Here is a 13594-nt window from a genome sequence, read left to right on the forward strand (position 1 = left end):
GCACTTTGTTTTGTCATGTTTATATTTTAAATGAACCTTTTTAGATTATAAAATGGCTGTAGGAGCAGTGGTCAAAATCTTCAAACTTTTTGTTTTACTGCTGCTATAAAAAAAAAATAATAATTTTTTTTTTTTTTTTATTTTGAAGAGACAGTAAAAACAATCAAAGAAAAGAAAATGAAATACAATGAAACAAACTGAAGAAATAAAATGTATAACAAATTATTCTGTCCATGTGACATGCAAATTTTTTTTTTTATATTCTGTTCGAAAAGGAGGAGAAGATACATCTTATAATGTCCTGCCCTTTTCCTACTTGTCAATTTATTATCAATTAACTTTCATAACATCAAAAAGAAGACAAATCGTTTCCATTTTACATGATATTCAACTATGTACAATTATTTTAAATACTATTTATATCATCAATTGCATTATAGACTATTAAACAGTCATCTCATATATCATATTTTGAAATGAGCTCTTCTTTAATCCGTTTTTTAAATTGGTTTACATTTGTAATTTTTTTAAACTCATCATTCAATCCATTCCAGACATTTACTCCACACACAGACAAACAAAAACTCTTCTTGGTTGTTCTAATATGTTGTTTTTTAAAATATCCCTCACCTCTTAAATTATAACCACCCTCTCTGTCACTAAACATTTTCTGTATATTGTGTGGAAGTTTTTGATTTCGGACCTTAAACATAAATTGTGAAGTTTTAAATATTACCAGGTCCCAGAATTTCAGTATATTTGATTTGATAAATAACTGGTTTGTATGTTCCCAATATCCCACTTTATGTAGTATACGGATTGATTTTTTTTGTAAGACATATAATGGCTGTAAATTTGTTTTGTATGTATTCCCCCAAACTTCCACACAATATGTTAAATGTGGTACAATGAGTGTGTTGTATAGAATAAGCAAAGATTTGTAGTCCAGGACAAAACTAATTCTTCTTATAACAGCAACACTTTTAGCTATTTTAGATTTTACTAGGCTGATCTGTGGTTTCCAAATGATGTCTATGTATTTAAAACCTAACAGAAACAAAGTATAAAATATAATAAAACAGCACAGAGTGACCGTTTATATAAATGTTTGATAGGTTTATGTAACATCTTGCTGATTTAGTCTCCATATGTCATTGTCAGGACAAAAAAACAACTTTTTTTAGTGTTTTTAAGCTGAGAGGGTTTGTGGTTTCTAGCAGATAAGAAACCACATCTGCTGAAGCTGTAGATCTCCATCATTTGTTTGAATTGTTCTGGTTTATCTCAGAAAAGGGTGGGGTTAAAGGGAGCAGAGACAAGTGCAGGTACCCCAGCTGCATGGATCTGTTCATGAAGGCTGTGTGAGGCTCCTCTGACTCACTTTAAACCCACACAGATGCTGAGTCCCCACATCTGGGTTAGAGGAGCTGACAGAGCTAATCAGAGTGCAGAACATTTCATTCAGTTTGCATACACAGCCACAATGCTGGGAGTGATGTGTGTATGTTTGCTGACTGCTGCATTACTGCACATTTTCAATAATGGCTAAGAATAGTTTAAATAAAAATATATATTTTGTACATGCAGCCCAGGAACCCTATTTAGGGTTCCTGGGCTGCATTTCATGAGGGAGTCTCTAGAATGTCTCTTGACAATTCCAATTTACTCACTTGAATCACAGAGGCTTACTGTCCTGTCGATTGAATATGGAACTTATTCAAAAAACTGCCCCAATGAGTTTGTCTAAAAATATAGTTACAGAGTTGTCAGGAGTGCCTTCTACCTGTCTCAAAAGCTGCGTTTAAACACCTGCACTCGAGCGCTCCTCTGCATAAAAATATTTATTTAAAAAAATGGTCTAAATCTGCTTCTCTTAATTTTAAAAGTGTGCCTAAGCAGAATAAATCATAAAATGGGGGTGGCTACTGAGAAGGCTACAAAGCAGGTATGATGAGGGCGGAGGTTGGCAACAAAAGAATCTGCACAGGTTTTTAAGCTGTGTACACAAAAATAAGCTTGGGTTTCAAAAATTGTCTGCTAAAAATGCAGCTGCACGGCTTGCTGGTCACTTGGTTTCAAACACTCAGAATTTAGTGAGACTTTAGCTGGAAGTTTGTATTTTCTCACAACTTTTAGTTAAATTTGAGTCACTGACTAGCCAACAATTGCAGCTGACCTTTAAAAAAATAAGTAGAAATTGCAACACTGAGATAGCTTTAATACAAGTTAATATGTTCATAGTTGTTGCATGTTTTTTAGTTATATACATTACAAAAAATGTTTGCATGTGGGGGATGTGTTCACACATTATGTCCTCTTAGATGCGTTCAGTGGATCGAGTGTTCAAATTCATCGACCTGCCATCAGAGGAGATGCTGCTGGGAAAATCAGGAGGGAAAGGTGGATCTGACCTTGTCATCAACAACCCCCAAGTGCACAACTACTGGCCCAACCGCGGCCAGTTAGACATCCAAGGCCTCACTGTTAAATACACAGAAGCTGGGCGAGCCGTGCTAAACAACATCTCCTTCTCTGTGGAGGGGGGGCAGAGCGTAAGTCCTGACTGATGGGTACACTCATTTTTATGTTGTCTGACCAGCGTTTTATGAAATACATCTTTTACAGTGGGTTCAGACAGTATTCAGACCCTCTTTACTTTTTGCACTTTTATTCAGTACCCTAGAATAATAAAGTAGAAATTAAATGTTTTTTTTTAATTGAAATTAAATGTCACTTGAAATTTAGCTCAGGTTCCTCACATTTCTCTTGATCACTGCTGAAATGTTTCTACAACTTGACTATAGTCTATCTGTGGTCAGTTAAATTGATTGGACATGACTTAGAAAGGCACACACTTCTCTATAGAAGGCCTCCTAGCTGACAGTCAGAGCAAAACCTGAACCATGAGGTCAAACCCAAAAAGACTTGAGGCTGTAACTGCTGCCAAAGGAGCTTCCTAATACTAAGTAAAGGGGCTGAAAACGTGTATATGATGTTTCAGTTTTTTATTAATAATACATTTTGAAATTAAATTGTATATAATCCTGTTTTTGCCTTATCATTATGGGATACCGAGTGTAGAAGGAGAAAAAAGTCATCATTTTTTTACAACATAACCAAACTGAAAAAATGATGGGTGTCTGAAACTTCCTGAAGCCTCTGTACATGTTGGTTAAAAACACAACAGCACAATCTATATTTTCTCTCAATAATTTAATCATTTAATGTGTATAAGTGATGTTACTCACTTCTCAAGACACACAGGATGAATGTTGGACAGAAACATGACTCCACATTAAAGCTATCGTTGCTCTATATCTGTATATTTTTGCTGACAAACTGATGAGGTGATGATGTTCTGCTTGTGTTTACGTCTCACTTTCAATACACTTTCAGTCTATCTGGTGTCAAGTTACAAATGACCGAAATGCAGGCTTTATAAATATTTAACTGAATTATAAAGAAATGTATAAATTAGTCAGGCAAAAAAAAAAATGACGTTATGTGTGGTATTATGCAATATTACTTTCACTTTCACTAAACTCTTTAAGCTGGGACTTCTGGCTGCCTCGGTGCAATTTCTGAATGGACCAAGGCAGCCTGGAGGGTTAAAATCAGTCCACCACTTGATGCGCTTTTGTGCCACCAAGTGTAACAGAGCCGTAACACTGGATGGGAAAAAGGTAAGCCAGCTTTGTGGCTCAATAAGGAGATGATGTGGTGTAGTGATAGCACAAGATTTGTGCGACCATCCAGCTGCAGGATTTAAAAGCCTAAACAACAAGAAACGCATTCCTTACCAAAGAGAAGATGCACATTTAATATATTGTGCTCCATGCCTCATTTGGTTCTATGAAGCTCGCTTCATTTTTGAACGCTCATGTTGATGCAGGACAAGGTTGTCTCCAATAGTGATTAATGAACGGTCAGACAGCCTAAAGACAGACTGGTCTGCAGCCATTTCACTGAACTGTTTTGTGAACGTGGATAAGGATTACTTTCCAAAAGTTTCATTAAAATCCACCCAGTGGTTCATGAAATATTATGTTAACAGACAGACAAACAAACATGTACACACAGGCACAGGCAAAAATATTATTGCCTGCCTCCCAAATGTGGATAATAATAAAACAAATGGAATTCAGAATTAATTAAACCACCTGAAAGTTCACACAGGAAAAACAGAAGCCTGCATCCTTACCTCAAAATGTTCTTTTCAAAACCAGAAAATAAGCTGTGCCAAAAAAAAAAATTAGATGTTTGGTGTACAAGTTAGTCCATTCTCCACAAGAACCGAGAAAACTGTTCTCACTCCCAGGGCTGCAAGAAAAAAAAGGTCATTTTTTGCAGCCCTGGTTTGGGAGTTTTTCCAACTTGTTCTTAACACATCATCTGGGATGAACTTTTTCTCTTATGTGGTGTCCAAAAGTGGAAATTCTGACATTTTGTAGACAGGAGTTCTGCTCCTGAGTTTTTGTGAAATATGAAATGTTCTGGCATGAATGAATTTTGTTTTTGTTCTTGTCACCTTGAGGAAATTAACAATTTTCTTGGTCATGTAAAGGATGCAACAAGCTTAACTCCATTTTCAAAGAAGCACTTAATGATGTTGAGCTTCATGGGTGTTTAGATTTAGTTGTATTCCCACACATCATAACACTGCATGACAGAATTTTCAAACTGATTTTGTCCAATCTGACTCTCCTTTTGCTAGTAATGTGTAAAACATTTTTAATGGGTAAGTTTTCTGACTTTTTACCTTGTGAGGGAACTTGTTTTTTTGTTCTATCCTCTGAACTGGCATCACAGCCATTTGTGAATGCAGGCTCTTCAGAGAAAATCTTATAAAAAAACAACAACCTTCAGACCACTATGACTGGGTGAATAGTAACCCTGAGTGGCTTTTGGTAGAAATTATAGTCAATATTGGCCTACTATCAGCCTAATTGTTGTTGTTGGTGATGTGTGTGTAGGTGGGTCTGCTGGGTCGAACAGGCTCAGGAAAGAGTACCCTGCTGTCTGCCCTGCTGCGGCTCGCTTCCACTGAAGGAGAAATGTCTATTGATGGTATTTCTTCCAGCTCCATTCCCCTGCAGACTTGGAGGAAGGCCTTTGGAGTGGTCCCGCAGGTACGCCTCTGACTGCTCAGCTCTTCAGATCTTTTTGATACAAACAAGAATACAAAGAAAGATCCACATGGGTGGTGCTGTAATTATGTTACAGTGAAGGGAATCACAGCAGGACAGTGTAAACTTGGATTGTAAAAAGAAAACCATTTTTGTCTGTGTTTTCTATTATTTTTGCCACCGAAAGACTTTTCACAAGGTGCTCATACCTGCTAATGAAGTCACAGCTACAGAAGAGTCTAAAAGAAATTATTTGATTTTTTTTTTTTCCTGGCCTTAATTTTTAAGGTGTGTAAGTCAGCCAATGAACATTTTGCCTTTTTCTTTTTTTCTTGTTTTGTGTTAAAGAAAGTATTTATCTTGACTGGATCTTTCCGGATGAACCTGGACCCGTATGGTCGTTACAGTGATGAGGAGCTATGGAGGGTCGCTGAGGAGGTGAAGCTACATTTTCTCTTGCTGTGATTGTAACTGCAGTGATTATTGATAAATTCATTTGCTCTGTTGAACATGTTTTGGATTTTATGGACCAATTAGAGGTGATGGACCTATGTTGTAATAAATCTAGTAATTACATTCACATTTAAATACCTGTTTGCTTTTCTAATTATGTTACCAAAACACCAAAAAGGTTGAGTGATTAAAGCAGATTTTCCTTCCCCCTGCACCATCCTATCCTGCACTGTTTCCATCACATTTATAATGTAAATACTGATAAATATGAGATATAAAGTCTTTTTTTTTACTGCTGGAGTTACCAGCAGGCTTAATGTGTGAGCTCAACCCCAAAAGAGGTGCAGTAAAGTAAAATGTCTCATTTTACTTCAGGTTGGTTTGAAGTCAGTCATCGAGCAGTTTCCTGATAAGCTGGACTTTCAGCTTGAAGATGGAGGCAGCGTTCTGAGCAATGGACACAAACAGCTCATGTGTCTCGCCCGCTCCATCCTCAGCAAGGCCCGGATCCTTCTCCTGGATGAGCCCTCTGCTTACCTCGACTCCATGTCAGTATCAGCATCAAAACACAGTCTTCATGGGAGCTCACTCAGTTAAAAGATAAATGGTTATCTTTAGAGAATAATTTTTGTGTCAACATACCAAAAGTTTTTTTTCAACATATACTGAGATGGAGAGGGTGGTGAGTGGAGAGTATTTTGGTTGGAATCTGCCATTTATACCACTAAATCATTTGGTGGTCAGTATGTAGGCTGTAGTAACATTTAGTCTAAATGTTATTACAGCCTACATACTGACCCTTAACTTTAAATAGGTGTTTTCCCACTAATAAAACCAAAGAACTGCACTTAAAAATGACTCACAAGTTACATTTGACCATAGTGAGGCAAAACAGAATGAACCAAGGCCTATTAAAGTTATTTAATAAATGTGATCTTGATGAAGGCTGATACTTTAATTTCTTATTTAGCAGCATGCACATTCACAAATTTTGGGTAAACATAGTCAAAGAATTCAATATCGTAATGGGTCAAACATTGCACATTTCTCCTTTGATGTGTATTCTGGGTATAAAACATCCTTGAAATCTTCCCACTAACCAACTAAAACGTCTTGAAATCTTGCTTTTCTCTGCTAGGAAATGTATCTTGTTATTATAGATTTCAAAAGATCCTCCTAGCATCTCAGAATGGTATATCAGTGTATTGGAATTTATGCTCCTTGAAGTCATTCGTTTATATCTGAAGGAGAAACTATTTCAGTGCCATATTTTAATCTGGAGTTTGTTTGCATCCTACCTAGGTCCTGACTCTCTGTGTGTAATAACAGAGGGGCTTTATGAACTGGCTTGGAAGGAATTGATGTTTTATTGTTTATATTTCTGAACACTCCTGGTTGTACTGCATTCTACAATGAATTACAACACTTTTATTTGATATAAACTGTCATGACCTTTAATTCTGTCAATGTTCAAAATTATACAGTGGATGGGGATCTTGTAAGCCTGAAAAACCATCCTAACTGTGAAGTACGGGGGCAGCAGCATCATGTTGTGGGGGTGTTTTGCTGCAGGAGGAACCAGTGCACTTCACAAAATAGATGGGATTATGAGGAAAGAATATTATGTGGATTTATTGAAGCAACATCTCAAGAGATCAGTCAGGAAGTTAAAGTTATAGAAATAATTTGGGGAACCTAACTGACCTAAAAGAGGAGAAGCTTAGTCTGATTTAATGTCAGACAGTGAGAAAATAATGGTTATGCCTTTTTATACAGTGTATGTAAACATCTGGTTTCAACAAGTGCTGTATGACAGTTGTATTGTGGCGTGCTGACTCAACATAAAACAACAGACAGTATCAGATCGGGAGCTGGGAGTTCCAGATACTCTGATATGATCAATGAAAAATGCCATGATCTCTACTCTTATTCTTGTGATCAGCTCAGGATATCCTTAACTTCCACTATTGCTTTCACAGTTAGACATGATAGATTTTAATCTGGCTGAGTTGCTGGTGGCGGTGCACTTACACACACAGCTGGCTTGTGAAAGTGATCTGAAGTTTGTATATTTTCTTTGGCCCTATGGGATCTTAGAAGATGAGGTCAGAGTGAAGCACAGACCATGGAAGGCCACCACGTGAGGCGTTCCTGTCACTGCATGTGGTGACAATCTGTAGCGCTTACAGTACTACTGTGTGTGTGTGTGTGTGTAAGCATGTGCTCAGAACAAGGTCATAATGGTAAATGAAGCCTGTAATAAGTGGTTTAGCTTTGTGCAGGTTTGGTTGCAGGGTAAACTGTGTTAGCAGTGAAAAGAGACAACGATGGTGATGATGATGATGATAATTATGTCTGTGTGTGTGTCTCTGTGTGTGCATGCGTGTGTGAGCAGAACCTTGCAGGTGCTGAGGAAGACACTAAAGCAATCTTTTTCTGGCTGCACCGTCATCCTATCAGAACACAAGGTGGAGCCACTGCTGGACTGTCAGTCATTCCTGGTGAGTTTTTACGAGTTTGGATTTTTTTTTTTTTGGTCATTTAACTAAAACTCTATTTTCATCGGTCCCATGAGTCATGATGGGTTTTTGTTGTGAGTCTCATCAAACTTGGCATTTGATGATGAGATGTGATTAAAAGTGAAACTCCCGTCCCTCATGTTGTGGGTTTAGACAGGTGTGCTGCAGTGTTTGTTGGCGTGTTTGCAATGAGGGTTTGTTCTGGAAGAAGCAGCTGGCATGACTGTAATGTGTGCCTTGTGGTTGTGTTAGAAAAGAGTGCACCTACAGGAGCAAAAACGTGAGCTAACATCATTAATTTAATCTGTCTATGATAGCAAACAAACCTACCTTTAATATTACAATAATACAGTAAATGTTATCATGAACTAAAATATTTCTGAAAAAAGTTTAAAAGGTGCTATTGCAGCTGTTGCCTGAATTTCCAACAAACATCAGCTTTCTTCTCTAAAGCCCAATAGTAATTAAAGACTTAGTGTAGTTTTGCAATAATCTAAACTGATAATATGCTTACATTTAGCTATAAAAACTATATAAAAAGTGTAAAGAAAACCAAAATCAAAACAATGTTAAAGCTGCTGCCAGTGGCTCATTAGGGTCACCATGTTAACCATACCTATGAATCCCCAAAAATTAAAAAACAAAGCAACTGGACTTTTATTCTGCAGTTAAAGATGTTTTGCTTTCCATCTGGGGAGATTTATCAGTTTAAAACTGGAAAGTGTGGAGTTTGGGAACTCCAGTGAGAACTACACCTGTGGTTCTCCATCTCCAACAGCATTCTTAATAAGACAGACAGAGCAAAAACACAATAGAAAGCTATCCTCAAACAGTCACTGTGTAAAACCTCTAAGACATATTTAAAGAAATTCCTGAACTGTAAGTTGAAGACATGTTTAGTCATCACACACTGAAAAATGTGACAGAAATGGAATAATAACACGTGAGAAGTACAATCCCAATTCCAACAAGGTTAGGGCATTGTGTAAAATGCCAATAAAACAGAATGCAATCATTTGCAAATCTCATAAACCCATATTTTATTCACAATGAAACAGTGTTGCTGTTCTTTCGGCTGCTCCCCTCTGCAGGGGTCACCACAGCAAGCAAACTCACACATCAGATGCCCTTCTTGACACAACCTGGATGAAACCTGAGGATTTCAAGTGTGCAGCACTGACCACTGAGCTACCACAGCTCGTTCACAGTGAAACATAGTAAACATATTAAATGATTAAACATGTACCATTAATGCAAAAATGTATATACATATTTTAGAACAACATCTGCTCCCATCCAGATGGGAAGGCCTTGCATATTTCAGAAAGACAATGCTGAACCAAATACTGCATCCATGATAACAACATGGATGCAGTATTAGATGTTATGACTTAAATGGATTTTGGGTTGAAGTTAGAAATTCTCTAAAAATAAGTTTTCTTTTTCTTAGATTTGATATTAGATTTCAGATTAGAGTTATATGATTTAATTTGCACATATGAAGTCTGCAATATTCTATTCTGGACAATCTGGAATCAATATTCTTCTCCAACCATAACCCAGAAGAATCAGTGCATCTTTTCCTCTCTCCTTCCTGCACAGATGATCGAGAACAGCTCCTTGAAAAGCTACGACTCCATTCAGAAACTCATGAATGAGGTGAGTCACCTGAAACAGGCCATGAGCCCTGCTGACCGGCTCCGTCTCTTCCCAGCGCTTCACCGCCTGAACTCAACCAAGAGGGCACCGCCGCCAGCTGCCAAGATCTCATCCCTGTTAGAAGAAGCTGAGGATGAGGTCCAGGACACTCGACTCTAAGCAGCCAGCCTCACACCAATACACACACACACGCACACACTCCTATTTACATGGACAAAAAGAAAGGTTTGATCCAATTTCTGAATATTCGTGAATTCGGCTCATTTTTGAAGCACCATTGCCCAGATTTACCAACATCCAACCATGGGTTCCTTCTTCACTTGTAGGAGAACCCAATTCTCTTAGTTTAGTCTGAATCATAATCTACTAGAATCAAAAAAAGGGAAGTTAGATAAACTTAAATATGTATTTTTACTTGATTTTTGATAAAACTACTCATTTAAACAATTTTTTAAAACCTCTGAACATACGTAGACTGTAAGATAGATAAGCACAAATAACATGCAGCAAACAAATGGATTTTTTTTACAAATCATTTGGATACACACCATCTCACTAATGGAAGCCTAGTTCCAGCACTGTGATTTAAAAACCAAAAAAACTCTTAGTAACTCAGAGTTCTGATCTTATATTTCTCTTTTTTATGTTTGACTTATACGTTTTAAATTCCGACTTCGTGTGGCTGAAAAACAAGCCGATTTTCTGCTTTTTATTAGGTTGTTTTCATTTCAATCATCTTCAGATTCCTGATTCCAAAATTTAAATTTAAAATTTTAGAAAAAAATATTGGTACCACTTTACAATAAGGGGACATGTTTAAATTGCTAATAAACAGTTAATAATACAGGTACTAATTAAACTTCAAACACTAAGTAGTTATTACAGTGCATTAGATTAAAAAAGACAAAACTGATTTGAGTTTTGCCAAATAGTGAGCCAACATTTCTCCGCTCTTTTCATTTTCACTGTTTATTAAAGAGCACACTTCTGTCAGTGACTGACTTGCACTATGAAAATTTGTAGACAATTAGTTTTAGCACAAAAAGGTATTTAAATTAAAAAATGTAATTGACCTAAATTAATTAAAGTGCACTTGATTTTGCTAAAAGGTAAGTCTACTTCAGTGTAAGAATGATGTTTTATACCCGTTTTGTAATGATTTTTGTTTATAAAGTGTATACAGTTCTTTCTAAAGTGTTTACAAACTCATATTAACCTACTGATAAAGAATTAGTAAGTAATTTATAAAAGTACCCTTTTTGTAAAGTGGTACCAAAAAAAAATCAGTCAGTTATGTCAAAACATATTTAAATTCTGAAATATTAAAATAGATTTAAGAGATTAAGAGCTATCTACAGCAGGTAAGATGTTAACTGTTCGCAACTTTTATACAGAACCCCACTTCAAAATAGTTGAACTGTCCCTTTAAGTTTCACTTGTTCTTGTTGGGTTCCTCTTAGTTTCCTTTTTCGTAGAAAAATTGCAGTTACTATAAAAATCTGACTCACGTTTCTCAAATGAAAATAAAAGTTCACTTTCCAAATCAATGTTCAGAGAACCTGCAGGGACTCACTCAGATTACAAATCACTGTTTGAGGAACTGCGTTATTTTATAATACTTTGTGGATTCATTTTCAGCTGCTTTCTCTACAGGAAAAAAATAAACTTCCCGTAATGAAGCATGATCAGAGTGCAGGCTGAATGCATCAGCAGCTCCTTCATGTGTATCGTATGGAACCATTGTCTGATTACTGACATCAGTATGTCAGCCTGACCCCTCAGTAGCCTCGCTGTTGTCAGAACACACATCATCAGGGAGGGAGACGCTGTTGACTGATACAAAGTATGTGTGATGACTCAAATACCCTTATTTTTCCTATTTGTATGCACTTCAGAGTCACCTGAGGTACTTTTTGGCTCCCACAGCAAGGAGAAAGTTGGGTGATAAAAAGCTGCACAGCAGCTCTTCAATCCCTCTTAAAGGACAAGATGGAGAATTCAGTCCTTACTGACACAGTTTTACTTTACTCAGCTGTCATTATTTTATAAATGATCTAAACAATCTTTATGTGAGATATATTCATTTATTTCTTCATATACATTTGTTATTTTCTTGTAAGTTGGGAGCCATTTTTTAACTCTTATCTTCATTGTTTTTATTTTTAGCTGAAGGAAGAAAATGTTCCTGAATAATAAATTCATTAAAGCCCCAATAAGAAATTTCAGGTACCATGAAAATATGCTTTGATGTTTTAACTGTGAGAAAAGTTTTTTTTTACATTTTAAATGAATGTTTTTTTTTTATTCATAGGAAAGGGACATAACTGTCCAACAAACTATAAATGTTTGTTCAATCAGCTGTATTTCCAGTAAAATTTAATTTGAGACTGATTGTTGTTGTGTTGTTATTTTATGTTCCATCACTGACCTTAATTTTTATATTCTTACATTTTCTTATATTGATTTCAGATTTTTTTTTGAGTCTCTCATGGTAAATCTTGTGATACAGTGCATCCAGAAAGCATACACACCTCTTCCCCTGTTCCATATTTTATGTTACAAAATGGAAAATTCTACATACAACATTCCATAATGACTAAGTAAAAAAAGCTTTTGTGAAATTGTTGCAAATTGATCATCCTTCAGACGTTCCTACAACTTTGTGGTGAATTCAGTGGACTGGACAGAATTTTTAAGGACACACACCTGTCTGTGTAACGTCTCAGAACACAAATCAAGCCACAAGGCCACAAGGAGTTATCTGTAGACCTCTGCCACAGGATTGTATCGAAGCACTGATCTGGGGAAGGGTCTGGAAAAGTTTCTATAGCATTGAAGGTCCCAGTGAGCACAGTGACTTGCATCATCCATAAACCACCAGGAGTCTTCCTAGAACCGGCTGTCTGACCAATCTGAGTGACTGGGGTAAAAGGGCCTTAGTCAAGATGGTGACCAAGAACCTGATGGTCATGGACAGAGCTCCAGTGTTGGTCTGTAGAGAAAGGAGAACCATTTCTGCAGCGCTCTCCCATACAGACATCCTCCTCCCGAAGTGAAAGCTGGAGCTCTGACTATTTTACGTAAATAAATATTTAGCTACAGGGACGATAACTATGATTGGAGGATTCAAAACCTTCAAACCTAACTGAATCGATTGTCATGCATGGTGGTAACGTCATGCTGTGGTAGTGGTGCATTACACAAAGTAGGTGGAATAACCAAGGAGGAGGTCTACCTTCAAAGTTTTCAACTACACTTGAAATCAACAGCTGGATGGTTAAAATGTGGACCCAGTTGGGTTTTCCAACAGGACAATGATCCCAAACACATCAGAAAAACTACTTTCTGAATAAATAAACCAGGCTGACATTAAGCTTCTGGAATAGCCTTCCCTGAGCCCTGACCTCTACCTGATGGTAAATATGTGGAGTCTGCTTAAAGCCAGGTCTGTGCAGGAAACCAACCAATTTAAACAAACTATCCATTCTGAGAAGAAGAGTGATCAGATATCAGCCAGAATTGTTGTTGATAATAACCACCACAAACCAAATATTACTGAACGTGTATGTTTGATAACCACTCCATCCTGGGAAAAGAACAGTTAAAACTAGAAAGTTCCTGGAGAAACTTTGACGGGGCCTGCCACGGTGTGCGTCCGTGCTGAACCAAGATGGCTCCAAGAGCTGATCAGTTGCAGACAGGAATCATAAAGGGCTGGTCCTAAAGATGTGAGGTGTCCGCCTCTGAAGTTTGATCTGTCTACTGTAAACGGTTGCAGAGTTGGAGCTCATGGACTGTTCTGACCTTGACCTTTGACCTTGTGACCTTGAACTACTT

At 37.1% G+C, this 13594-nt stretch overlaps 1 protein-coding gene across 1 annotated transcript in view; it reads left to right on the top strand.

Moving 5' to 3' along the window:
* cftr (CF transmembrane conductance regulator) overlaps positions 1 to 12149 on the top strand; it is a 67625-nt gene extending 55476 nt beyond the window's left edge. Inside the window, exons 22-27 of the mRNA XM_037980626.1 lie at positions 2322 to 2552; positions 4974 to 5129; positions 5475 to 5564; positions 5955 to 6127; positions 7975 to 8080; positions 9701 to 12149. Coding sequence (XP_037836554.1) covers positions 2322 to 2552; positions 4974 to 5129; positions 5475 to 5564; positions 5955 to 6127; positions 7975 to 8080; positions 9701 to 9916 — 972 coding nt within the window. The 3' untranslated portion in view covers positions 9917 to 12149. The remainder of the gene's footprint in view (positions 1 to 2321; positions 2553 to 4973; positions 5130 to 5474; positions 5565 to 5954; positions 6128 to 7974; positions 8081 to 9700) is intronic.
* The last annotated feature ends 1445 nt before the right edge of the window (positions 12150 to 13594 follow it).

Source organism: Kryptolebias marmoratus, linkage group LG17 (genome assembly GCF_001649575.2).
Source record: "Kryptolebias marmoratus isolate JLee-2015 linkage group LG17, ASM164957v2, whole genome shotgun sequence".
In the NCBI taxonomy this organism is placed as follows: Eukaryota; Metazoa; Chordata; class Actinopteri; order Cyprinodontiformes; family Rivulidae; genus Kryptolebias; species Kryptolebias marmoratus.